Raw genomic sequence first — 25,439 nt, 5'->3', positions numbered from 1 at the left:
TAATGCAAATTAGTTACCAGCATGGTCACATTAACTTCTGGTAACATGAACGCAGACACAGTACCATCACACTAGTGAATTCTGTATAAGTTAAGACAGGCTGGGAAAAGGCCTGTTAGAATCTCGTAAGTTCTTCTGTTGTTTGATTAGGCTGGTAACCAGAGAAAACACCGACTTTATTCTTGGTTGGGATAGGCAGTCTCAGACTGAAACATTGATATTTTCCTATTTAAAGCACATGATCCGAAGAATAATCCAATACCTACAGCTTGGATTGCTTAGAGTTGAAGTTTGTAATCATTTTAATATCCCAATACCCTAGTAACTTATTCTTAATAAAATGGAATTTACAAAACTGCTCAGAACATGTGCTAAACTGTCTCACAAGGATGGATTGATTTTACTGTGTTTTTAAAAAAAAAAGATTTTATTTATTTTTAGAGAGGGGAAAGGAGGGAGAGAGGAAGAGAAACATCAGTGTGCCGTTGCCTCCAACATGTCCCCTACCAGGGGGACCTGGCCTGCAACCCAAACATATGCCCTAGACTGGGAATAGAACCAGCCGACCCTTTGATTCACAGGCCGGCACTCAGTCCACTGAGCCACACCAGCCAGGGCTGATTTTACATTTCTCTTACACCTCTGGAGAAGCTCCAAGTATCTGTATTTAAAGGTTACTGGCTCCCACAATCCAACGCACTGTTCGAAGATCAAACATTTTCTTTTTACTTATACGATGGAGTAATTTTACTGAAATTACTGCATAGAAAATGCAGCCAGTATTATTTTTTAAGGGATAGTGTTAGCATGATGAAGGAGAAAAAGGAGGCTCTTTTCTGTCTCCTCTAAAGTGTGATAGATTTATAGGAACTTAAGCAGGTAGTACCAGGAATAAAGCAGACTTTTCATCTCATGGCATTAATAAGGAGAACTAAGTTATTCACTCCTTTTAGTCATTTGGAAAAGGTCCTTTTGATCATTTTAGACGGTGGAGTGTTACGGGAAGGTAGGGTAGGAAGGAAATTTTCAGTCATGATTTCTTGAAAACTGTTGATAACTTCTCATCTTTCTGCCTTTCGTAGGAAGGAATGAAATATTGGCCAGTTTATGCCCTCAAGTTTTTGGGTTGTACCTGGTAAAGCTTGCTGTGGCCATGGTACTGGCTGGTGGGATTCAAAGGACTGACGCTACAGGAACACGAGTCAGAGGTTAGTGCCTGTTTAAAATGTCTGAGAAACATGAACACGTATAAGGAGAAAAGCTAGAATTTTTCTTCACTAAATAAAAATTGCTTGTTGAGCTTTGTTTTCCAAATGTAAGCTTTTAAAGCTGACAGTTGTCTGGTTGTCTTATAATACTTAGCCCAGCATCTATATATCAGGAGCTACTTTCTAGGATTCCAAAGACAAAGAAATCCTAAGTTTTTCAGTGAGTATATATAGTTTTGTTCTAACCTCTCAGGATGCCACAAAATAAAATCTTTACATTTCTATTACTATGTTTTTCATTGGATCCTCAATCTCTCTTCAAGAGGAAAAGATTAGAAATAGTGCTTTTTAATGGCTCCAAGTCAGTGTCTCCATGTGTGACTCTCAGTGCGTTTCTCTCAGACTGCTGCTCTCAGTCACCTGCCTGCTGAGTCCCTTCTGCTGGTGGGTTGCAAATATGCCATCTGCCATGTGGTGCTGCTGTAGGTCATGCACTGAAGCAAAGATTACTCTAAGTATTATGTCCAAATGGCAAAACGCTCTTATGCAGCTAACGCCCTTAAATGACCTGAATCTGGCATAAAGGTTTATTATGATCTCCATATTGGCCATATGAGAGCCATAATAACCAAAGACTAAACCAAAAAAATACAAGGACATTCTTGTCAATCATACTGTTACTAGGTACTCTAAAACCATGCAGTACAGTATAGAATAGTATCATTAGGTTTATGTGTATGGTATGTTTTGATCACCTACTGTTTGCGAGGCACTCTGCCTAATGCTGCACCTAATTAGACATTTCCTATTAATACATTTAGAAAATACTCAAATATTACTAAAGAAATTTGATTTATACAAGCCATTGTATAATCATGTTCATTCGTGTTACATTTGAAAAATAGAAGTACTTTAAGATAGGTATTTCATTAAACTAAAATTTTCATAAAATGAAAAGGTTTTCACTTAACTGTTGGTCATAAATGATGTGATAGTTATAAAGCACTTATGAGGTCTTGTGTTTTAAAAAAGTACTTAAATTAAAAAAATCAGAAAATTTATAAATTTTTAAAAAATGTTAAACAACGGCCTGAACATCTAGAAATGGCACAAAATCTATTAAAATAATTATTTTTAAATGTTGCATTAAAAAATCACTTAAGGTTGTTATTTATGACAGTTAAATTTTCTAAAGATATTCTAGTTAAATCTTTCCTCAAGTGGCCTTAAGTATGTAGCAAAAGCACTATATAAAATACAAATTGTGTTGACATTACAGGTGGACCACTGTCTTTTTGATTAATTACACTCGTTCATGGGACTTTTCATAGAAATTTAAAATTATATTATTTACTTCTTCCTAGGTGAATCTCATCTTTTATTGGTTGGGGATCCTGGCACAGGGAAATCTCAATTCCTCAAATATGCAGCAAAGATTACACCGAGATCTGTGCTCACCACAGGAATTGGATCTACTAGTGCAGGTATTTTTTTACATGACAATTTTATTCAATGTCACTACAGAAGCTAACACAATGTGTTTGGTTTTCTTTTTTAATTTACTGATTGTAAAGAGACAGAGGAAGGGAGAAAGAGAGAGAGAACCATCAATTTGTAGTTGTACTTATTTATGCATTTATTGGTTACTCATGTATATGCCCTGACTGGAGATCAAACGCAAAACCTTGGCGTATTGGGACGATGGAAAAGTACTACAATGGCATAAATTTCAAGCTAAGTTTTGAGAGTTACTGCCAAAAATTGAAGGAAATATGTAGCATGTCTTTTGTAGCTCTAAGAAAATATTTCAAAAGTTCCACCATCACTTTTTTTCCAAAAACTTATTCCATACATCTTTTTATATCTTAGTTTTGAATGACCCTGTTCAGTTTTCTCATTCTCTAGTGATTACCTTCATACATACTTATGCAGGAAAAAGTATGTATTGGCATTTTTTGAAGACCCAGAAAACAGAATGTTGAAATAAATTAAGTGGGAGGGGAAAAAATATCTCTACATAAATTAGATAGATGATGTCAAGCTTAAGGCATTTCCGTGCTCATAGGTCTCACAGATAACGGTAGCTCCTATGGAAAATTCTTAGATAGAAAATGTCTTAGTATGTGGGAAACATATTTTCATCATTGCAGTGAGGAGCTTTAGTCATGTATTGTAATGATTCTTCAACAAGTACCCTTAAAAGCCTTTGCTGATAGAATGTCAAGATTTGATTATAAAGTGACTTTAGGAAAAAATTATTTTAAAAGACATGTTTTGATGCTATGTTGTATTTTTACATCACTATCACTGGGGAAATAGTTCTCCTGTTATTCTGTAACAGGCTTTTGATTTCACACATTTTATAGATGTTATTTAGTGCTTGTCAGGGAAGCCTAACATCCATGGCCTATGCTCAATTTGAGAAGCTTGTATTTTAAATTTATCATAAAGCAGCAAATACTCCATTAATGGTCCTCCCTAATGACAGCTCAGTTCTAAGGTGCTCTCGGGTTTTGGAATATAACTGATCAGTACATTAAGAATTGACAGGAAAGGATTTGACTTGAGAGGCACAGATAAGCCTCAAGAAATTGGAAGGGAAGTAGGCAAGAACATAAACAACATTTCATGTGCCTTTTAAAATTCTTATGTCCCGGTGTTCTAGAGCTGTGTAAAATGATAGCAAAAAACAATAAAGGTGACCCACAAGTAGTGATATGGAATATTTTCTAAGTTAACTACACGGAGTACCAAGAAATGAGTCTATAAGCTATCTTGTGAGCTACTAGTAATTCCAGAGTATTTGGACAGTTTTGGAGTGAATGGCTACTGATTCACTGTATTAGCACTTTTCCCTTTTTTAAATGCCAAGATCATAATCCAAATATGACAGAAAAAAAGATGGGTAGAGGGAATATAAATTATTTTAGAACTATAGAAAAGTTATTGCTACTTACATCTACCAAAAGAGCCAGATTAGCCTTTCTTCAAACTGTAAATCACAACTCATTAGAAAGTCATAAATGTCAGTGAGTCAAAACCAGCACTTTCAATATGAAATCAATTAAGATACCAGAATTATTGCACATAGTAAAGGTGCACTATAATGGGGCCATTTTCATGAAAACTATTAATATACATACATACTTGTGTTATGGGGTCATAATTTTTAAAAAATTTTACCATGGGTTATAGTGAAGTTTTGAAAACTGCTGCCTTACTTTTTGGTAAAATTAGAAACCCCAATTCTTAAAACCAAAAGGTATGACCACATGGAAGCCTAAGATTATAAAAGGCTATAAATGAACAAATGCACGCGTGCTCCTCAGACTTTCTGAATGCTTTCTCACTCCTCTCTTCTTCTGTGGCATATCATTTGTTCATATTTATATTCCCAGGAAACAGCTAATTACTATGATCAAAAAGGGGAAAAACAGTTCTAAGCCTTCTAGCCATAATTTGATAGTGTCTGTCAGGTAGGTTAAATGGGGAAAATAACTAGTTCCTCTGTTCCTAATGTTTGAATTCTAAATCTATTTAAATTTTAATATTTAAAATTATTTTATAGGACATAACAATTTTTACTAAGAAATAATAGTTTTGAAATCTCCGACTTTTGTGAAAATTGGCTGTCCATTTATAGTGAAAACCTAACCCTTGGTTGTCAGTACAAACCAATATAATTTATCAGAATAAAAACTCAGCAATAAAATGCTTTATTGGCCATCTGGTTTTTATATGCTTTATTTCTAACAGGCACATATATTGTTCCTGTTATATTAATCACTGAGCTCTTGGTTGAAAAGTATTACTTTTATTTTTAATATTTTAACATTTTCTTTTAATTGCAATTAGACAAAAATCAAAATTTTCTTTATAGTTTTAACAGTAGGATGTATTTTATTTTTAAAGTCTGTGAACTAGTTAGTGGACAGTATTTTAATAATCTTGTATATTAAATTTCAAAGTTTAACATTTAGCAAAATTTTGCTTCACAAATTCACTTTTAGAATGACAGGAAATATGTACAACTTCGATTCCATATTCAGACAAATGCCCTTTTCCCTTCCTCAAAATGAAAACTTTAAAAAGTATAGTAGTACAGTATAAAAGTTTTAGATATGAAGGCACTGCATAACTCTGCATCATATGGCTGATGTCTTACTTTTAGCAGCAAGAGTCATGAGAATATTCTCCATTGAATTTAATGGAGCAGAGGGAACTTTTTGAGGAAGGACCTAGCTCTTATCAAAGAAAAAGAACCTTTTGGCCCATTTAGTTAGTAAATTCCTTTCCTAACTGCTTTTAAAAAACTTTTCTGGAAAAGCTACATAGAATATGTCATCTACAAAAATGCCTAATCTTATTCTTCATGAGTGTCAGGGGATATGGAGAAGAGCACTACATGTGTGAAAATATATATATATTTCCAAAATAGTAACTTATCTGTTATGATAGAGCTTATATACCTACCCAGATCCACTGTTTTTATATAAATGCTGCCAACAGATGAACTATGAAAACAATTTTAAAGAGTTAACTTTATAGTAGTATTACAAAGCTAATGAACAGATCTAAGTCATGATGCTTCCTATTCTTAAACTGAGGGAGTTTGTATCTGCTCTTTACATGTTGATTTCATTGGGTGATAATGATGTATGTGGTTAACTAAGTGTTCTTATGTCCTCAACTCTTACAAAAACCAAACCCACTGCCAGAGTACTTTATATAAAGATTTAACCACAGTTGTTATTATCTTAGAAACCAAACCGAATGCTGTCTAACATTACATGAACTGTAACAGTAGCCATATAGGCTTCAAGATGGCCTGGAAAATCAGATCCCAAAGTTCTTAGTAGCATATAGTTGACCTTAAATGCCTCCTTTAAGGATATGCCAAAAAATAATGGAAATTCACCCCTTACTTTAAACCAAACTATGTTATTACAGGAAGAAACACTTTAGTTGAAGGATACTTTGTTCTTTTGAAGGCCAGTAAACTAGCAGTCCAAAGATTATTGTCCAAGAGGCTAAAACATCTTTACAGTCTGATCTAATTCATATTTCTTTATAAGTGCTTTAATTACATATAGAGGAAAAGAAAATAATATATATGTTTTAATCAGATTAGTTTCAGAACAAATAAAATAACACATTAGAGAAAAAATTACTTAAAAATAGTTGTATTTATATTCCACAATTTGCTCAAATACTGGTTTTCTTATAAACTTTCTACAGGATGTTTTTAAAACAAATTCTTCACATTGTGTCTTAGTGACTATGACTTACGGAATTTCGGGGAAATAGTTCCGTGTGTTTTTATAGCTTAATTTGTACTAAAGGGATGGCAGGCAGTCACATGCAGTCCATGTGGGATTCTAACATAACATTTAGTGAGTTTTCTGACGTGGACCATCCCTTTGATGCTGAAGGTAATGCATCTGTTGAAAGAAGTGATTGTAGATTTGGATTACTGCTCTCTGCATCTTCCAGTTTTTCTGTGTTATCTTCCCAATTAATGTGGAATCTTGTGACTCTGGGATTAGATGCCAAAATGTTCCTTTGAAGCTACAGGAAGAAGGAAATATATCAATGGTAAAACACTAAGAAAGTTAGATCACCATATACAAACAGAAGCTTAATAAAATGGTTATTTATAGTAATAACTCCAAAAGGGCCAAATTCATATACATTACAAAGATATAATACATCAAAGCACCTAAAATATAACTCATAAACAAGGATGAGGACTACAGCAAAAAAATTATTTTAGCCTAATGGAAACAAGAAATGGAGAATCTGAGGGAATTAATCCAGATCTTTTATAATACTATTTAACAAAATATCTAAGTCCTCAATACTTCTGTTTTATAAAAGGGAGGGAATCTCTTTGTGGAAGGTGAATGTTTCAGAGGATGCTTTCTTTAAGACACTAATATGCTTTTTTAGATAGATGTGGTATCTCTTAGCTAATATTTTCAAGGAAAATGAAAAATTCCCCCCAAATAACCTTGTTATTAGCGGTTTCCTATCTTTTAATTATTATGGCTCATTCTTAAAAATAGCATTGTAGTTTCTTCTCTTTTTTCTATACAAGGTGCCATACAGGTAACTAACAAATTGGGTCAATGGAAGGTGGAAGGTCCTACACCAAGATAAAAAACATTCTAGCCTGACTCCTTTCTACTCCCATGTAAGTTTTCTTACATAATCTGACATCTAATGTGTTCAATCTCAAAAATCACCAGTTACTAAACTATTACAGTTTCCAATGGAAATCATAAAGTGCTAATTATTTTTGAAAACACTGAATTACAGATTTCAGCTTCTCCTTCGGAAGCTGTTTTCCATCACTAGGAATATATAGGACCTTTAGTTTAACCTTTAAGAACAGCCCATAAAACAAGGCATACAGGTGTTCTGAGTGAACAGGTGTTCAATATTCATATGAAAAATAAACACAAAACTTCCCCACACAATTTTGGGAAGTTACAGACAAAAATATTATTGAATAATCAGTACAACAAACATGAATTTGAATGTGCTAAAGGTTGAAATGAATAGAATCATGATATATGGGAAATGCCATAAAGAAAGTCATAAACAAAGGTCTGTTTCTCAAAGGAGGCACTTTCAATTTCCTAAACCATCAGAGACTCAAGGTGCATGACCAATATTAATTATTAATACTTATGACTCATCTAGAGAGAGGGTTTGAGTTCATTCATGGTAATGGAACCATGATTAGTTTGACTAGCTGGCCCAAGGACCTCAAATTTACTTCGTCTCAGAGCCATTTTCATGGTGTACTATGAAATGGCAATTGCTTAAAAAACTATGTAGTAAAAATATTGAAAAAGGAACCATAAGAACATTACCTTTGAGAAGTCTGGTTTCACTGGTGGATTTTCCCTTAATTCTGTCTCAGTATATTCATTATTTACATAATAGCCAACTCTAATAAATTCTTGTCCTCGATAGGTGCATGTAATTAGCACAACTGTTACACCTACTGCATCTGCGTCTGGAATGAGTCCTGGATTAGGTGCATCAGCCTAGAATAATTTTAAAAAGAAAAGAAACATATATCATAATAGGTTGTTAACTGCAACAAAGACTGGAATTTCGGTTACCTTGAGCACCATCAGTTAAAGTTACAGCAATAAAAACTTGAAAATCATACTGGGGAAGACAAATGCTCATTTTGGGCATTGACTTATAGCCCTAAAATATAGTTCACATTTGTCTCCACAGTATACCTAAGTACCCTGGGTACTTGAGAGCATCACTACTTCTAGAGTAAAACAATTCTACAGCATATTGTTGTGTATGAGGGTTTATGTAGTATTCAATTATAAAATGTTTCGTAAAATATTATAAACAAATATATAGTCTTATTGATTATAACCTTTCCCAGTCATAATTTTGAGACTAAAATTAGCCTATCACTTGCACTGTTGCCAGCATTAGCTACCTATGCTCTGAGCTACTCCTGTTCCTTCACCAGGTTTTAAAACATCAGATGATTACCCCCAGCTCTAAGATAAAAATCTCAGTTCTTTAACTTCATTTGTAAAGCCCTTAACAATTTGTCTTCAACCAATATCTCCATGCACACTCCCTCAGCTCCATACATCTCACTCTTGTTCTGGAATGACACAGGTTCTTTAAGATGCAGTCATCTTTTACACCTCTGCCTTGCATCCACTCTTTCCTCGGCCTCAAAAGTCCTTTCCCTAGTAGCCTGATAAATTCATCTTTTCAAGTTTGCACCAAATGCATCTTTCCTAGTGAAGCCCTAATTCAAAAGTTAAAATCAAAAGCAATTATTTTTATGCACTCATGATACTTGACATAAATCCTCTACTAATGGATGTCTAACAACCTAAATGTTTATCTTTCAATCTTGCCTGTCATTCTAAGCTTCATCTCAGGCAGGAGTCCCATCCAGTTCATCTTTATAATCTCATGTCTGGCACAGCTCTGAGCACACAGTATGTTAGAATTTTGAAATTCTTTAATAACTCAGTTCCTGCCCTGAAGTGGTTCAAGACCTCTTTGCAACGATACCAAAATAGGGATAGAGAGGGTCTGTCCTGAGAATATGTTGTTTATCTTAGAGATCCTGAACATCCCTCCACAGAGGTGTTAAGTTACTCACGGGGTACCCCAAGAGCTTCCCTGGAAGTGGGTAGAGATGGGAAGTAGAGGTAGTTCAGTACTGCTATGGAGACCTTGCCCCCAATCCTTCTAGGCATGTTTGTGTTTTAAAATTTGTTTGCCAAAGGATTCCGCTTAAGCAAATCCAAGTAGAAAAACCTGAAAACCTCTCAGATCCTTTAGGATGGAGAAGTCATAGGCAGAGATCTTTGACTCCAATCAGCAGTTCTGGGCAGATGTGTGGACATCTTCCGCTAGCATTTGACACTCATTAGAAACACATGTTAATTGTGAGAGGCAAAACAGGGCAGATCAGGAGAATGCAATGGCAGTTGGTTTAAAGCATAAAACAAAAACTGAATTTTAATACCTTTCTGCTGATAATGGTACATTTTATAAAATGCACAGGCTGAACATGCGATCTAAATCACATGGGGTTCCTCTGTTCCACTGTGTGGCAACATGTGCACTGTTACCAAGGTAAAACCAGTGGATAACCATTAGAAGCAAGTATTTTTGAATTTTTTCTACAGCACTGTAAGCTAAAAGCTTCAGAATGTTCTTAAAATAAACAGAAAATATTTTTAAGAGTTTGTTTCAAAAACAAGGGATTTATTTACAAGTTTTCATAGTGGCATAAAAAGGTATATCGCTCACTGCATGTCAAATTAAGTTTCTTACTACTGGGATGGACAAAAAGTTTGCTTGGTTTTCTCTGTAAGATGGCTCTAATAGCACTTAGTTGCCTTAACTTTATTTGGAACAATTTTGTTAGATTGTATTATGAAAGCTGTCATATCACCGTGCATTTAAAAAAAAAACAGCAAAATTGGTTAATTTTTGTGCAGCCATTTTAATATTGAAGGTGGAAACAGATGAGCATCATCTTCAGTATAGTATGTTTTCTTATTTCGAGAAAGGCAAAAATGCAACTGAAATGCAAAAAAGGTTTGTGCAGTGTATGGAGAAGGTGCTGTGAGTGATCAAATGTGTCAAAAGTGGTTTGCAAAGTTTGGTGCTGGAGATTTCTCTCTGGGTCATGCTCCACGGTCAGGCAAGCCAGTTGAAGTTGACAGCGATCAAATCAAACATTAATTGAGAACAATTAATGTTACACCATGTGGGAGATAGCAGACATACTCAAAATATCCGTATCAATAAAGTTATTGGTGAAAAAGGAAAAATGTGTATTTTATTTTACAGAAAAACTAAATCGATATTTTGGCCAACCCAAAACATCATGAATTATCATCAGTGAAGTACAGGTTCTCTGGGCTTGTGGGTCAAAGCAAATACTGCTGCTTTATATAACAAAAAATTTTAAGATGCTAAAAGAATAAAAGTTTAATTCTAAATATAGAAACAGGGCACTATTTTTGTCAGTGACTGTACTTGACTGCTTTATTCCTCATTTAATCCTCATAACATTCTTAGGCAGTAGCATAGTCTCCACATTTTATAGGTGACTAACGGTTAGGGAGCCTGTCTTGTGCCTAATAAGCAGTGAAGTGGTATTTGAACCAGGCATGTAAGTGCAGTGATTCCCCCTACGCATTCATTCTCTGGTACCCACCCACATCTTTCACCAAGGTTACGCACTCTCACAACCCAGATTACAGCACTTTAATATATTTGGGGTTTTTTTTAATGATTTAGGTACAGTAAATTACTTGTCACTTTTAACAGAAAGCACTGAGGCCCTGAGTGGTGTGGCTTGGTGGGGCATGGCAAAGTAAAAGGCAGCCACTTTGATTTCAGGTCAGTGCGTATGTCTGGGCTGCAGGTTTGGTCCCTGGTCGGGATACGTATGAGAGGCAACCAATTGATGTTTTTCTCCCTCCCTTCCCCTCGCTCTCAAAATAAATAAATAAAACCCAAAATGAATGAATGAATGAATGAATGAATGAACTGAAGCACCCAGTCTAGATAGGAGACCAAGATTCTGAATTCTCTATTTAGGAGAGGAGAGGGAAAGATAGCGGCTCTAAAGATACCATAGATTTGAGTGCATCTTGGCCCATATGTCAGGGGATTATCTGAGCAACATTATTCACTTAAATTGGTCCCATCTATAAAGTGAGAAAATGGAGAATCAGGGATAGGAAGAGTTAATTTTCTTTCTGGATGAAATCTCTTCAGTGGGCTCTACTGAACTGATGGGACTCTGTTGGAGAAATACTTGCAACAAAATTAATAGTTTTTTAAAAAAACCTGTGTGTAGCTAGTTACTATTTGGAGTATTATAAATATCTCCCTCTAATAAGCATGGATAATTAGAAAGTGACTGAATAGTTTTACACAACAATTTAAAATGGATTTAAAGAAGTAACTTTTGAATACTGAAGACAATAAAGTGTTGGCACAGACCCAAATACTGTCAGTCACCCCTGAGAATATAATTTTCATTAGAATTTGTCCTTACAAATAAACAGAGTAGATTTGTAACAGTAAACCTTTATAAAATGTATAGATTAGATGCTTTCATAAATTAAACTTCGATTGCAATAACCCAGGATCACCCAGTAGATCTCTATCTAACATACCTGTTATCCTAGCCTACTTACTGATTATGCTAAAATAAAGTTGTTGTTTTTGTTATATCATCATCACTCCTGGGGGCTGAAACCATAAAGTGGAACTGCATATAACTAACTATTCCAATTAGTAGAATACATTTGGAATCCCTGTTTTGGGCTGCTGGACAGCCACCTCCCTCAGAGTCTTGATACTAAGGGACTATTCAGAGAAAAAGCCCAAAATGAATGACCACGTGTGCCACAGTATAGTCTATGGTTTACTGCATGCTGTGGAATCCCTGAAGTAAATGGCACATTAACATCTCTCAGCACACAAGGATCAAGAGATGGTCTTCCTTTATAACACAGGGACTTCCTAAAACATGAGATAAAAAGTGAATGCAGCAGCAGAAGAGTGATTTAACCCAAAGGAAAGGGATAAGAACCATGTGACATAGGCTGTTAAGAAACATACTTGGCATACATATTGACCAAGAATAACCTTACCTGAAATACAAACATATGCCTTCCCGCAGGAACAGGGCCCACTAAAACAGAGTCTAAAACTTGATCGTATTCTTCACTTTCTGCAGAGCCCACATAGATAATTTTCCATTCCAAGTCTAGGGTTAAAAAGCAAAACATTATTTCATATTCAGTAATTACATTACAAGATGACATCAAAAACCCTTTTAATGTCCACTTAGCCATTTATTGGCTGCTAACATTTGCTTTTCATAGCAGAAAATCCAGGAAGGCACTAAACAGCTCTTCAAGAAATTCTTACATTTTGTACCAGTTTCTCAAAATGCTCTTTTGTGAAATGTTAGTCCCTGGGCAGGGCTCCCCACAAACAAAAGACCAGGCCCAAAACTTGGGAAATGCTTCAACCTTGTCTTGAGGATTCATAAAGCACACTGGCAGAGCAGTGTTCTGAGACACCCTTCAGTAAAAACCAGTAACATTAACCTGTCATTTCCCAAATTTATTTGTCTGTGGAATCACTCCCCCCTCTTTATTCATGTCGTATTTTAACTTACTAAACACACTTTGGAAGGACTGCCCCATACTATGTTGCACAGATCCAAATAATCAAAGAGCTCCAAAGTGGAAAAACCATTAGCCCAATTCCCTGTGGCTTAGAAGGGGCTTCAGCTTATCAACTGTTAAAAAACCAGAGCCAGGTTTCTTCCTAAATGCACGTCTTCATGCCATATATTCCTTAAATGGGGAAGAAGAAACCAAGAATCCTTTTGCCCCTTTAGAATATACAGTGGGAAAAGGCGCAAGGAAGAACAAGACTCAACAAAATGCAACCCAAGGCATTCTGTATAATCCAGTCATTGCATGCAGTCCAGATTTTATTGAGCACCTTTTATAGCATACTCTGTGAGAACACAGTATGAAGTAACCTCTTTTGAATGAGCCTCCTTTTCAGTAGGGCAAAGAAACTCACAAATACAAATCACCTGAGACCCCCGGGCCTCTCAGTGTGTTTAGCAGTGTGTGGCCTGGCTCTTGGATTCACTGGACTGAGACTACACCAGACCTCCCAGAGGAGGTGGGTGTTTCTGGGTCACTTGTGGAGCATCTAGTTAGTGCCACCACATGTTGCCATTTTTGTGTAGTTGTGTAGGTATTTTTGTTCCCTAAGTAGATATCAGAAATAGTACAGGTACCATTTATTTATATGGTATTTATAAACTACAATTTATTGAACTAAAAAGCTCCTTTAGGTTTATATTGTACTTTCTCTTATGAGGTCGGTAGTCATTTTCTCAGGACCCACTCATTATATGTGGCTCTGTCCTAGAGTAGGCCATTTTACTTCCAGCTTCTAGTACATTTCTAGAGGCAGAGTTCTGCATCTGACATCTCAACAGATCATCTATTCGTGAAGATTAAGAGAGGAAACAGACAATATGAGTATCTAATCAGCAGGAGCAGCAAATACAAAGGCCCAGAGGTAGGACTATACTTGGCAAGAAAAAGCAAGGCTGCTAAGACAGGATGAGCAAAGAGGAAAATTACCCACCATAACATGGGAGGTAAAGGGGGTGACCAGATTATGCCAAGTTTTGAAGACCATCATAAAGACTTTGGCTTTTACACTAATTGGCATGGGAAGCCATTGGAGGGTTTTGAGTGGAGGAGTGACATAATCCGACTTTCATTTCAGAAGGATCGTTTTGGCTGCTGTGTTCACACATTTTAAGAGAGCAAGGGAAGAAACATGAGGGTATTTCAACAAATGATGCAAGATTATGGTGGATTGGACCACAGGTAGCCATGGGGGTGAGAAACAGGCACAGTCTGAATAAATCTTGAGGATAAAGGCATCAAGAGTCACTTCTCTTTTTTTGCAGGGGACAGGGCAGGAAAACCATTCAGGAGTTAGTTTTAGGCAGTTTGAGATGTCTACTATATATCTAAGTGGAAGTAATCAATAGATCTGGTAAATTTGGATATTGTCAACATGTGAGGCCCTGAAAATACTCAATAGGTAGCATTCCTAGGGAATCGACCTTGGGGCTGTGCCAAGAGGCCAGGGACATGAGGAAGACTCAGTGAAGCAGGTTACAAAATCAATGAGGTCTGTAACCCAAAAGCCAAGTGGTGGGACTGTTTTAAGGGTGTGAATCTATTAAATTAGCCAAGCGAGGGTAAGACTAGTACTTCTCATGGAGGTTTTCATATTTAGTTCATTTCATATACAATTGTATCTGTATATATAGTGCTCTTTGCCTCCTAATAGTTGTTGACACTTGTGATTTGATAGGGACAGTCATGATTTATAAACCTTTTATAAAACCCCTAGTATGTATTGGGCATTGGTTGTGCCACTTCACACCTGTTTAAACTTCAACAGCTTTCATATAGATTTAATTATACCTATTATGCAAACAAAGTTGAGACTTTGAGAGGCTAAGTAATCTACCCAAATTCACACAGTAAGTCAAAGAATCAGAACCTAAGCTGTCTCTTCAAAAGCCAGGGCTCTTTCCAAAACTTTAACTAGGAACATAAAACTCTTCCCTTGCTAGCCATGGGGAGATAATCTAGGCTGTAACTCAGAGAATATGTGTACCTTAATTTTTATGTTTATGGGATGCTTGCAGTAACTACTGAATTTGAAATTCTTAGTACTTATAAATTAGCATCAGTTGTTTTATCCTTAATCTAAAAAAAACAAAACCTAGCTTTCATTCCCCTGCTCCCTGTATTGAAAGAAGGGGAAGGGTCAGATGCTTTGCACAGGTTATCAGTTGAAGAAGTGTAACTTAACTAATTGTTCCCCTTAATCACTGTAATCCTGTTGGGCAGGGGGAAGTCACCAAGGGAACTTTAAACTAATTACACTACTTGACAAGACCTGTGGTCTAGTGGAAAGTATTGGATTGGCCAAAAAGTCCATTATAAAAGACGTATTTTTCATCTTCACCAATAACTTTATTGATTTGGGTTTTTTTTGAATTTGTCAGCAACCTCTCACTATTGACTTCTAGTGGGTAGAGACCAGGGCTGATGCTAAACGTCTTCCAATGCATAAGATGGCCCCACAGCAAAGAATTATCTGGCCAAAATGTCAACAGTACCAAGAAACTTCACAAACCATTTTTGACACATTCTGTCAGTCATAACACCTCCTCCATACACTGCACAAATATTTTTTTTGTGCTTCAGTTGCATTTTTACCTTTCTTGAAATACTAAAACATAATATGCCAAAAATGTTGCATTTCTTCATCTTCAATATTAAAATGGCTGCACAAAATTTCACCAATTTTGCTTTTTTTAATACAAGCTGATATGACAACTGTCAAAATACAGTCTAACAAAATTGTTTCAGATGAAGTTAAAGACAACTAAGCACTATTAGAGCCATCATATGTAAAAAAGGTAACAGACTTTTTGGCCAACCCAGCAGTATATAGTCTTTAGGAACTGGAGCAAGCCTGAAGTTTGAAGTATGAAGCACCGTGCTTGACTCTGGTACACTGTAAGTATTCAACTGACATGTAGCCATTATTGGGAACAACCAAATTATTTTAAAAGAAATATTCCTCAAGAGTTCTTTTCCTGAAGCAAAGCTTTTAAAGGAAAGTTTAAAAAATTTTGAAGTTGCGGGGGGCAGCTACTGACAAGTTCGAAAGTAGCGGCCAACCTCTGGCTTGGGACTTGAGACAAAATTATAAAGTGAAAATTTCTCTTCAGAATATTATGTAGTTTCATTTCAAGAACAGATTTTTAATAGAACTGCAGTAGTATAAAAGTATGGGAACTAGCAGAAGCCTTTGCCAAGTAAACTCATTTTCTTTAAATCACCCAGCCTCTAGGTGGAGTACACAAGCATGGCGCCTTTTTGAAAGATTCCTTTGCAGCTTTGGTATGACTCGGCTTTAGCTTTTTGAAAAGAAAAAAAGACCCAAAACACTAAATAAATGCCCAGTCTAGGTGCCCTGGGAAGTGAAGTAGAAGGAGAAGTAGGTGTATTCTTGACATTAGTATTGTGGAATTTCTGATGTGATCAGCTGGGCTCAGTTCAAAGTGGAACATAGTTCTTCCATGAATGCCAGGTTTCAACCATCCAATATCTAGGCCTTGTAACAACATCCTGAGTCATCTGTCTTCCCGTTCAGAACTGACTCTGAAAATGGAAGCTGTCACTTGAGAAAAACCTGTAATATGAAGAACTTCTAATGCTTAAAACACCATAGTATAGATTGGGATGAACTGTTCAATGGTTTCACTTGCATTCATCCATTTTTATATGCAATTGACAATAAGATGGCAAAATTACAGACAAGTACTTAAAAAAATGGTCCTGGCAACAACTGAAATGCTTATAGTATATTACTATGGGAAAGTAATCGAGTGGTTTCAAAGTAGTAAGAAAATCCCCCTTTAATTTTTTTATCAGTGGCATAGTTAGAAATTAGTTTAACAAATAAAACATCTTTCAAAATGAGTACTACATATTATACATGTGCATATGTGCTTTATAAATGTATTTAAACTGCCTGGAAGAGCACAAATTAAAGTGTCAACTATGGTTACTTAAGAGAGTGAAATGGGGAAGGCATTGAGTACAACGGATTGTTACTTTATAACTTTTTCAAAGTTTATTACAAATGTATACTTGAGTGTTTATTTTTATAATTTAAGAAATTAACACCCTACATAAAATACATTTTATAGAGATTAAAAAAACTAATTAAAGTGAAAATGCTTTTATATGCTTTGTATAGAACAATAATTTTAAATACTTTGTTAAATAGGTTTGTAAGTTCAAAGATGTATGTCCCCCTATTTAATTTGTAAAACTACCGTTGAGGAAGTTAAACTTTCCCCCCTTCAAATTTCGAAAATAAAGTACTGAATTATTTAATAAAATTGCAAAGATAAAACCCTGGCAAGTTTCAGCTTCCTAAATACTTATTACTGCACATATTAAAAATATATTTTTGAAGACCTTAAAACGTACTTAGTAAAAAGTAAAAATTTGTGAATTGCCATTAGGACTTTACCTTTTATTTCCTAGCCCATATTTGTGTTTTATGTTCAGGGTATTTGGATGTGTAGTTATTTTAATTAGAGTTCAACACGTTCTTGAAGAAAAGTCTTCTTTCACACTACTTAGAAGCCAGTGATTAAGTCCTGGTAATTACTTAAGTATTTTACTTATTTCTGCTCTTGGGTTAAATGTAACTTTCTAGCTTAGCAATATTTTTCTTCCTGAGAGAGAGGAGAGAAGATTTCAGTCATTAAGGGAAAGGAGTCCACGTCGGTCCGGGCGAGCCTGCGCGCCAGCATCCTGTGCGCCCAGAGCATCCCGAGAGCCCGCCGGAGAGTGCCGGCCAGGGAGCACCCGCAGCTCCCGGGGAGCGCCGGCGCCCGGCCCGCGGCGCCAAGCCTGCGCCCGCCTCCCCCGCTGGTTGGTCGAGGGAGCCAGAAATCAGCGAGAGGACAGCCTCGCTCTCCTCCCCAAAGCCGCTGGGCATGGCCACCTAGGGGAGTACGGAAACTCCACCGTAAGCTCTAAAAATGGATTCGCCTTTCCACTCGGGGGTAGGAAGGCGGGCAGGCGGAGCGCCGTGTTCGTCACCCCCGGAGAGGAGGCGTCGTGACGCCGGGGTCGGTGGCCCAATTCTCTGCTCTTGGTAAGATGGCTCCGCTGCTAACTCGCCGGCGCGACCACACACATGCCTCTCCCTTCCCAACCTTCCCGTCGGGGCTACGGAGACCATGGAGGTCGTTCGCGGCTCTGGGCCAGCCAGGCGCGACCCCCGGCCGGCGCCGACGGCGCGAGTGCGGGTCTCGCGAGTCGCCTGCCCGCCAGACAAAGCTGACAACATGGCTACCTCCGCTCGAATAAGTTCCTAGCAAGTTGAGCCGCGGCAGGCGCCCGGGCTACGGCCGAACGCCTCCCGTGCCTCGGCAGCCGTCGTCCATCAACTTCAAGTTTCCCTCCGCAGAGCCGAGCCCGGAGCCCGCAGCTCGCCCGGAGCCGAGCCACCGGCCCGCCCGCGCGAGGCCAGGCCCGGGAAACTTTCAACGTCTGCAGCCCGCAACTGACAGCCCGGCGGCGGGCGGGCGTCCGACTCACCTTCAGACAGGTCCTCGATGCACTCGAAGGTGATCTCGAACTGGAATGGATTGTAGAAAGGAGAAGGGTTATCCAGCACCACTACATTGTTCACCTGAACCTTTGCCATATTTTGAAAAGAACACAAACAATGGGAACGGGGGCTTGTTGCGGCACAATAAAGTCCAACGCACGGCCGTTCGGGAGAGCGCAGACCCCCGCCCCGGCGCCGGCCCTACGTCGTGCAGTGGCGACTTGAGAAACTTTTTTTTCCTCTTTTTATTTACACGGGAACACTCCACAGTGTTTTGCAGCTTTCCTATTTCACTAAACTACAGCCCATTCTGCTCTGATAACTAGCAGCGTTGCTCGCGATTGGCTACATCGGAGCTCTGACCCTCCTCCTCCAGCGAGGGCCTCGGCGCCGAGCAAGAGGGGCTCCCGCTCTCGGAATGGACTTGGAAACTTTAACTGCGGCTCCACCTGCTGGTGTGGATTAGGACAAAGGCGGCGAACAAAGTGAGTGGAATACGGGCTGGGAGGCCCGCGCGGAGGCCGCCGCCGCTGCCGCCGGCGAGGGGAGGGGCAGCGCAGGCCCCGCCCCCGGCCCGGCGGCTCCCGCGCCACACGTCGGGCGTGGCCGGGGCGAGGCAGGGGTCTGAGGGGCGTGGCCAAGGCTGAGGCGGTGCGGGGCGTGGCCAAGGCGAGGAGGTGTGCTCGCGGCTGCATCGGCGGTGGGAGGGCGCGATCCTTGGCGATGCCCGCCCCTCGTTAGCTTCGTGGGGTTTTTTCTTTTTTCATCAGTCCAAATGATTTGCCGGCGCTACCGAACTTAACAGATGTGATTCGGTTATATACACTAGGTTTAGCGCTCTGTGTACGTATTGGATAATAATTGCGGTAGAGGGAAGTGTTGATTGCAGTGTAAATAAATTACATTTTATAGACCGATGCCAGCTCAAAAGGAGCAAAGCCATTTTGGAAATCTAGTTCTTACCCAATATCTGCGTTTGGGCACGACAACGCTCTTAGTTAAGTAGATAGAAAATGTGGGGCGAGAAGACACATGGGCACACACACTTTGCTTGGAAAATCCGAATATCTGGGCTGCACTGGGGTTTTTTTCCTCCATTTTCAATCTGGAAAGTCCTACAATAAGAAGATTACTAGAGACGTGATCAGTTACACCCCATGTTTCTCCTCTTTGATAGGCATACCAGGAACGTAAAAGGAGAAAATGGAGGTGTCAGGAGACCAAGGGGCCACAAATATAAGGGAAAAGGAGATTAAAGAACACAGAGGCATATCAATTCGTGTGATTTTCACAGAATTTATGACCTAAACGGTTAGTAAATATAAATTTGTGGCACCCCACATGAGTTCTGAGGAGCTTTTGCTTGATTCATCAACATTCCATGTGGAGTAACTTATGCTGCCTAACTACCATTGTTGGGAAAGGGACAACTTTTAACATATTTATAAGGTTGTTGAACTGTTTCTAAACGACAGTGATATAAAGGCTTATGTTATTGCTTGCTTTTCATAAACCATCATTTTTTCTTTGTAAGTGTTGTGAGTGAAACGACTAAAGTTGGCTAATTAAATTCAGAGAGAAAATTAATTCTTAAGTATCATCAAAACTGGAAGTTTTCTCTTAGTATAGTGCACAGAATTTTGAATTGCCATTCTTTGGGCATTGTTCATACTTAAGTAGGTTGCTTTTCATGAGACATCTTTGTCTATTGGTCTTTTGAAAGTTAATATGGGACAGCTAATACCAGGCCTTCAGTTTTAGGAAATCTATTTTGAATGGAGAGGATCCCATTTTATTGTCAATGTATTAAACAGTTGAATAGCCCCTACCAAAAATGGTTCTCACATGCCCAGTTGTTTGTGAGCATTAGAGTATGAGTCATACTGTGGTGATACAGTATGTATGTATGCCACAAGATCTGTCCGGAAAGTATCCAGCCACTTACTATGAGATGAGATGTTATAGATGTGATATAAAAATAGAGATGTTTATTGAAGAAGATACAAGATATAAGAAACATTGTACATAGGCCAATGACGCCTCAGTCCCCTTCAAAGCAGGCACCTTGGGACTTAACACAGTTCTCCCAGCATCTCTTCTGCTGTTTAAAACGCTTTGCAAAATCCTTTGTTGGAATTACCATCAGCTGCCCTGTAGTATTTTCCTGAATCTCATGAGGGGTCTGAAATCTCTTCCCTTTTAGAGGTGAGTTTAGTTTTGGGAAAAGCCATAAGTTGCAGGGTGCCAAATCTGGGCTGTAGGGGTGCTGCGTCAGCTGGGTGATTTGATATTTAGCAAAAAAACTCGGCAGGAGACATGGTGCATGAGCAGGCTTCATTGTTGTGATGAAGCTGCCAATCACCAATAGCCCATAGCTGCAGCCTTTTGAGTCATCCAAATACGTTCCACAGAGGAATGTTCAAGCTTAATGCAAAATTTGATCTATATTCATATCTCCACTTGCTCAGTTATTTTGAATGCAGCAGACATACAGTATACATGTCCACTCAACAGAGTCTCCTGCCCCCATTGACTAGTACAGCAAAATTGTCATCGTTCACCCATGTGCATTCCAGTCCACTCTCTTTGGCTGCCGAGTTACATCGATATTGCGCAAACCATTTTCATTATATTAACAATGGCTGGACTTTTTCCAGACACACATACATACATTTTAAGCCTCAAAACATTCTGGTACGGTAGGAGGGTAAGGTATTGTATTATAATTCCCATATAACAAATAAGGATAATGGTGCTCAGAAACCTGTTCCTTTCGTTGCTGACCAAGTGATTATCTACTTTCCGTTTGCTGTGTCAAATACTTAAAATAGGATTTTATGTGTAGAAAAAGCAGTTGGTATGATTTCTCTGTAAGACTTGATTAATCGAACTCTTGAGGAACAAAGCTCCATGAATGAGGTTGGCACAGCTATGTCCTGAGAGTGAGAGCAGGCCCAGCCAAGGCAAAGCTGTGGGGGTCTCCCTGTGAGGCGCTGCAGATACAAAGCCGACTGTTGCAGAAGGGATGATTGGGGAGTGAGGGGGGTATGTGGAATGAATCTTGGAATGCATCCTTATACTTTTTATAGTTTCCATATTAGTGTCTCCCTACCCCATTCTTTGTTCCTTTTTCTTAATAACAGTTTAACTGTTTAACATTCATTGCCTCCCACCATTAGGTTAAATTTTGTTAAAGACATAAGCTGTGTCTGAGCTCTTATCCATAGCTGGACTATACTGTTGAACACCTTTCAGATAACTATCAAGGATATCAGTCTGCTTTCTAAATCACCATAATTATGTTTGTTGTTGACAATTTAGTGATGTCAATGTTCTGACAAGAAGAGTATTAATGGAAATGCTTAATATTTTGTTTTACCTAGTTTTTTACCCTGTGTTCTTAGTCCTCTTATATGAAGCTCCTTCTAAACTCATTTTCCTCTTTAACTCAGTCTCCACTTACAATCCATCATCCTTCACATTTTCCATTCCACTCTTTTCTCCCTAGCAGTCCACCTTTCCCATTCATCAGAGCCTGTGTCCTTTTCCTGTAACCAGGAGAAATGTGGTTAGAAGTAGTGGGAGGACTCAAATCTTTAAAACGTCTCTTGGCTAGAACACTCCTTGCACAAAGCCACTGCTAAGCATAGCAGTTTTTTTAGTTGGTTACTATAGAGACAAATGACATGAAATGGAGATATGCTTGACAGAAGCTAGGCACGTAAGCTTTCTGAGATTGGAGGCCTTATTTGCAGGGTTGTTTAGAAAAGGTCAAAAACTAGAAAGAATAGGAAGGGGAAAGGTTTCATAAGTGCACAAACAGGTAAATCATTGGTGAATTTTAGGTTGGTAGAATCTGTGCCTGCTACAGCCTTGAATCCAGCATATGAAGAATCCACCTCCAACTACCCCCAGTATGATTACACAGTGACTTTTTTTAAGTAACAGCTTAAAAAAACAGCTTAAAAAAACAGCTGTGCTACTATGAACATTTGTGTATAAATTTCTGAGGGGGACATATGTTTTCATTTCTCTGGGTCTTAAGAGTGGAATTGCTGGATGATACAGTAACTCTTTATGAAGAGATACAAAGATGTTTTCCGAAGTGGCTGCACCATTTTACATTCCCACCAGAATGTAGGAGCATTCCAATTTCTCCACATCTCTCCCAACCATTGTTGTTGTGTCTTTTTGATTAGAGACATGGGTGGTATGTGAAGTAGTGTCTCATTGTGGTTTTTGATTTACATTTCCATGAAGGCTAAAAATGTTGAGCGTTTTTCATTTGCTTTTGACCATTTGTATGTCTTTTACCAAATAGAGAAATGTCTATTTGAATCCTTTGCCATTTAAAAAATTGGGTTATTTGTTTTTTTTATTATTGAACTCCAAGAGTTCCTTATTCTAAATGCAGGTCTTTTCTCAGAGACATATTTATCAGGTTTAGAGAATTTTTCTCCTTTTCTGTGCATTATCTTTTCATTTGCTTGGGAGTGTCATTTGCAGCACAAAGCTTTTCATTTTGGTGAAATCTTTTTTTTTATTGTGTTTTTGGTGTCATTCATCAAAAACATTGCCTAATCAAAGACCACGATGATTTACACCTGTGTTTTCCTCTAAGCCTTGTCTACCTTCAACACCTTACATTTACGTCTTTGATCCAATTAGAATCTTTTTTTTTTTTTTTTTGTATATGGTGTCAAATAGTGTCCAAATTCCTGTTTCAAATGTGGATGCCCAATTCCCAGCAGCATCTTTTGAAAAGATTATTCTTTCCTCAATTATTGTCTTGGAACCCTTATCAAAAATGAATTGACCATAAATGTATGGGTTCCTTTCTGCACAATCAGTTCTTTCCTGTTGGTCTATATCCTATACCACTACCACAGTATTGATCATTGTAGCTTTGTAGTAAGTTTTGAAATGAGGAAGTTTGAGTCCTCCAACATTTTTTTTCCAAGATTGTGTTGACTATTTGTGATTCCTTGAATTTCCATGTAGGTTTTAAGATCACTTTGCCAATTTCTGCAAAGAAGCCAGCTGAGATTTTGATAGGGATCACATTGAATCTGTAGATCCCTTTGGGAAATATTGCCATTTTAACAATGTTAAGTCTGCCTGTCGGGGAACATGGGATGCGTTTTCATATGTCTAAGTCACTTTTAGTTACTTTCAACAATATTTTGTAGTTTTCAGAGTATGAGATTTTCTACTTTTGTTAAATTTATTCCTAAGTATTTTATTCTTTTTGATGCTATTGTAAATGAAATCAGTATTTCCTTCATATTTTCTTGTATTCTTCATTGCAAGCATATAGTCATACAGTTGACTTTTAAAAATTGATTTTTTTATTGTTCAACTTTGCTGAACTTGTTTACTAGTAGTAATAAAGTTTTAGTGAATTCCTTTGAATTTTCTTTATGCAAGATCATGTCATCTACAAATAGGGGTAATTTTACTTCTTTTTTCCTTTTCCTGATGCCTTTTATTTCATTTTTTGCCTAATTGCCCTTCCTAAAATCTCCAGTACCTCCAATACAATGTTGAATAGAAGTAGTTAGAATAAACATCTCTGTCTTGTTTCTGATCTCAGTGGGAAAACATTGTCTTACACCATTTACAATGAAGTTAGCTTTTTTTATTTTTAACATAGATGCCCTTTGTCAGGAAGTTCTTTTCTGTTCCCAGTTTGATGAATTTTGTCAAATGCTTTTTCTGCACCTATTAAGATGATCATGTGCTTTTGTCTCCTACTCTATTAGTATGGGGATATAATTATTTGATTTTCAGGGTTGCACCAATCTTTCTTTCTTGAAATAAATCCCACTTGGTGATGATGTATAATACTTTTTATATATTGCTGGATTTGGTTTGCTTGCATATTGTTAAGGATTTTTGTATCTGTAGTCTTAAGAGATATTGGTCTTAAGTATAATTATAATGTCTTTGTGTAATTTTTGGTAAGTGGGTAATACTGTTCACATAGAATGAATTAGGAAGCATGTCCTCCTAGGCTACTTATAAAGGAGAGTTTGTGAAGAATTGATATTTGACTTTTAAAATGTTTGATAGAATTCACTATTAAAGCTATCTGTATGGGGGGTAGTTTTAAAATTATTAATTCAGTCTCTTATTATATGTCTGTTCAGATTTTCATTTTCTTATTGAGTTAGTTTTGGTAGTATCTTTTTAGAAAGTTGTCAACGTCATTTGAATTATCTAATTAGTTGACATGCAGGTATTCATTGTGTTCCCTTATAAATCCTTTGTTTTTGTAAAATCAGTAATAATATCCATCTTTGATTCCTTATTTTAGTAACTTGATTATTCTTTCTTTTTAGCTTAGTTGGCATGCAGTTATTCATTGTGTTCCCTTATAAATCCTTTTTGTTTTTGTAAAATCAGTAATAATATCCATCTTTGATTCCTTATTTTAGTAACTTGATTATTCTTTCTTTTTAGCTTGTTCAGTCTAGCGAAAATTTTAACTTCTGGTTTCATTAATTTCCTCAATTATTTTTGTATTCTATTTCAATAATCTCTATTCTAGTATTTATCATTTCCTTTGTTCCATTTTCTTTGGGTGTAGTTTGCTGTTGTTTTTTTCCAGTGTCTTAAGGTGTAAGGATAGATTACTGATTTGAGATGTTTCTTCTTTTTTAATGTAGGCATTTATAGCATGTCAACTCTCTAAGCACTGCTCTAGCTGCATCCTATAGTTGTGGTATCTTGTACCTTCAATTGCTTTCATCTCAGTATTCTCTAATTCTTTTTATCCAGTTACCTGTTCATTGCATAAATACCTTTTTACACTACTTCTGACAAATGGACATTACCCTTTTGCTTAAATAATTACTTTGAGGAAAATTCACTACTTTGTAACATAGCCAACTCATTTTTAAACACCTCAATGTATCCAGCAATTTCCTGTAAAAC

At 37.5% G+C, this 25,439-nt stretch overlaps 2 protein-coding genes across 3 annotated transcripts in view; one reads left to right on the top strand and one right to left on the bottom strand.

Moving 5' to 3' along the window:
* MCM9 (minichromosome maintenance 9 homologous recombination repair factor) overlaps positions 1-25,439 on the top strand; it is a 69,460-nt gene that overhangs the window by 14,641 nt on the left and 29,380 nt on the right. For both annotated transcript variants that reach the window (XM_054569879.1, XM_054569881.1), the window contains exons 6-7: positions 1,083-1,208; positions 2,573-2,692. In XM_054569879.1, the coding sequence (XP_054425854.1) occupies positions 1,083-1,208; positions 2,573-2,692 (246 nt within the window). The remainder of the gene's footprint in view (positions 1-1,082; positions 1,209-2,572; positions 2,693-25,439) is intronic.
* On the bottom strand, positions 6,376-18,893 carry ASF1A (anti-silencing function 1A histone chaperone). The gene is made up of 4 exons (XM_054569883.1): positions 18,491-18,893; positions 12,392-12,507; positions 8,087-8,263; positions 6,376-6,776 (listed from the first exon to the last, which is right to left on the bottom strand). Exons 1-4 carry the CDS (start codon positions 18,597-18,599, stop codon positions 6,564-6,566), a joined length of 615 nt encoding a protein of 204 aa, XP_054425858.1. The 5' UTR covers positions 18,600-18,893; the 3' UTR covers positions 6,376-6,563.

The sequence above is a fragment of the Pteronotus mesoamericanus genome, unplaced genomic scaffold, assembly GCF_021234165.1.
Source record: "Pteronotus mesoamericanus isolate MK-2021 breed Mesoamerican mustached bat unplaced genomic scaffold, CSHL_Meso_final contig_20, whole genome shotgun sequence".
Lineage (NCBI taxonomy): Eukaryota > Metazoa > Chordata > Mammalia > Chiroptera > Mormoopidae > Pteronotus > Pteronotus mesoamericanus.
The sequence above is the reverse complement of the archived record's forward strand: the minus strand, read 5'-3'. Positions and strand labels throughout refer to the sequence as shown.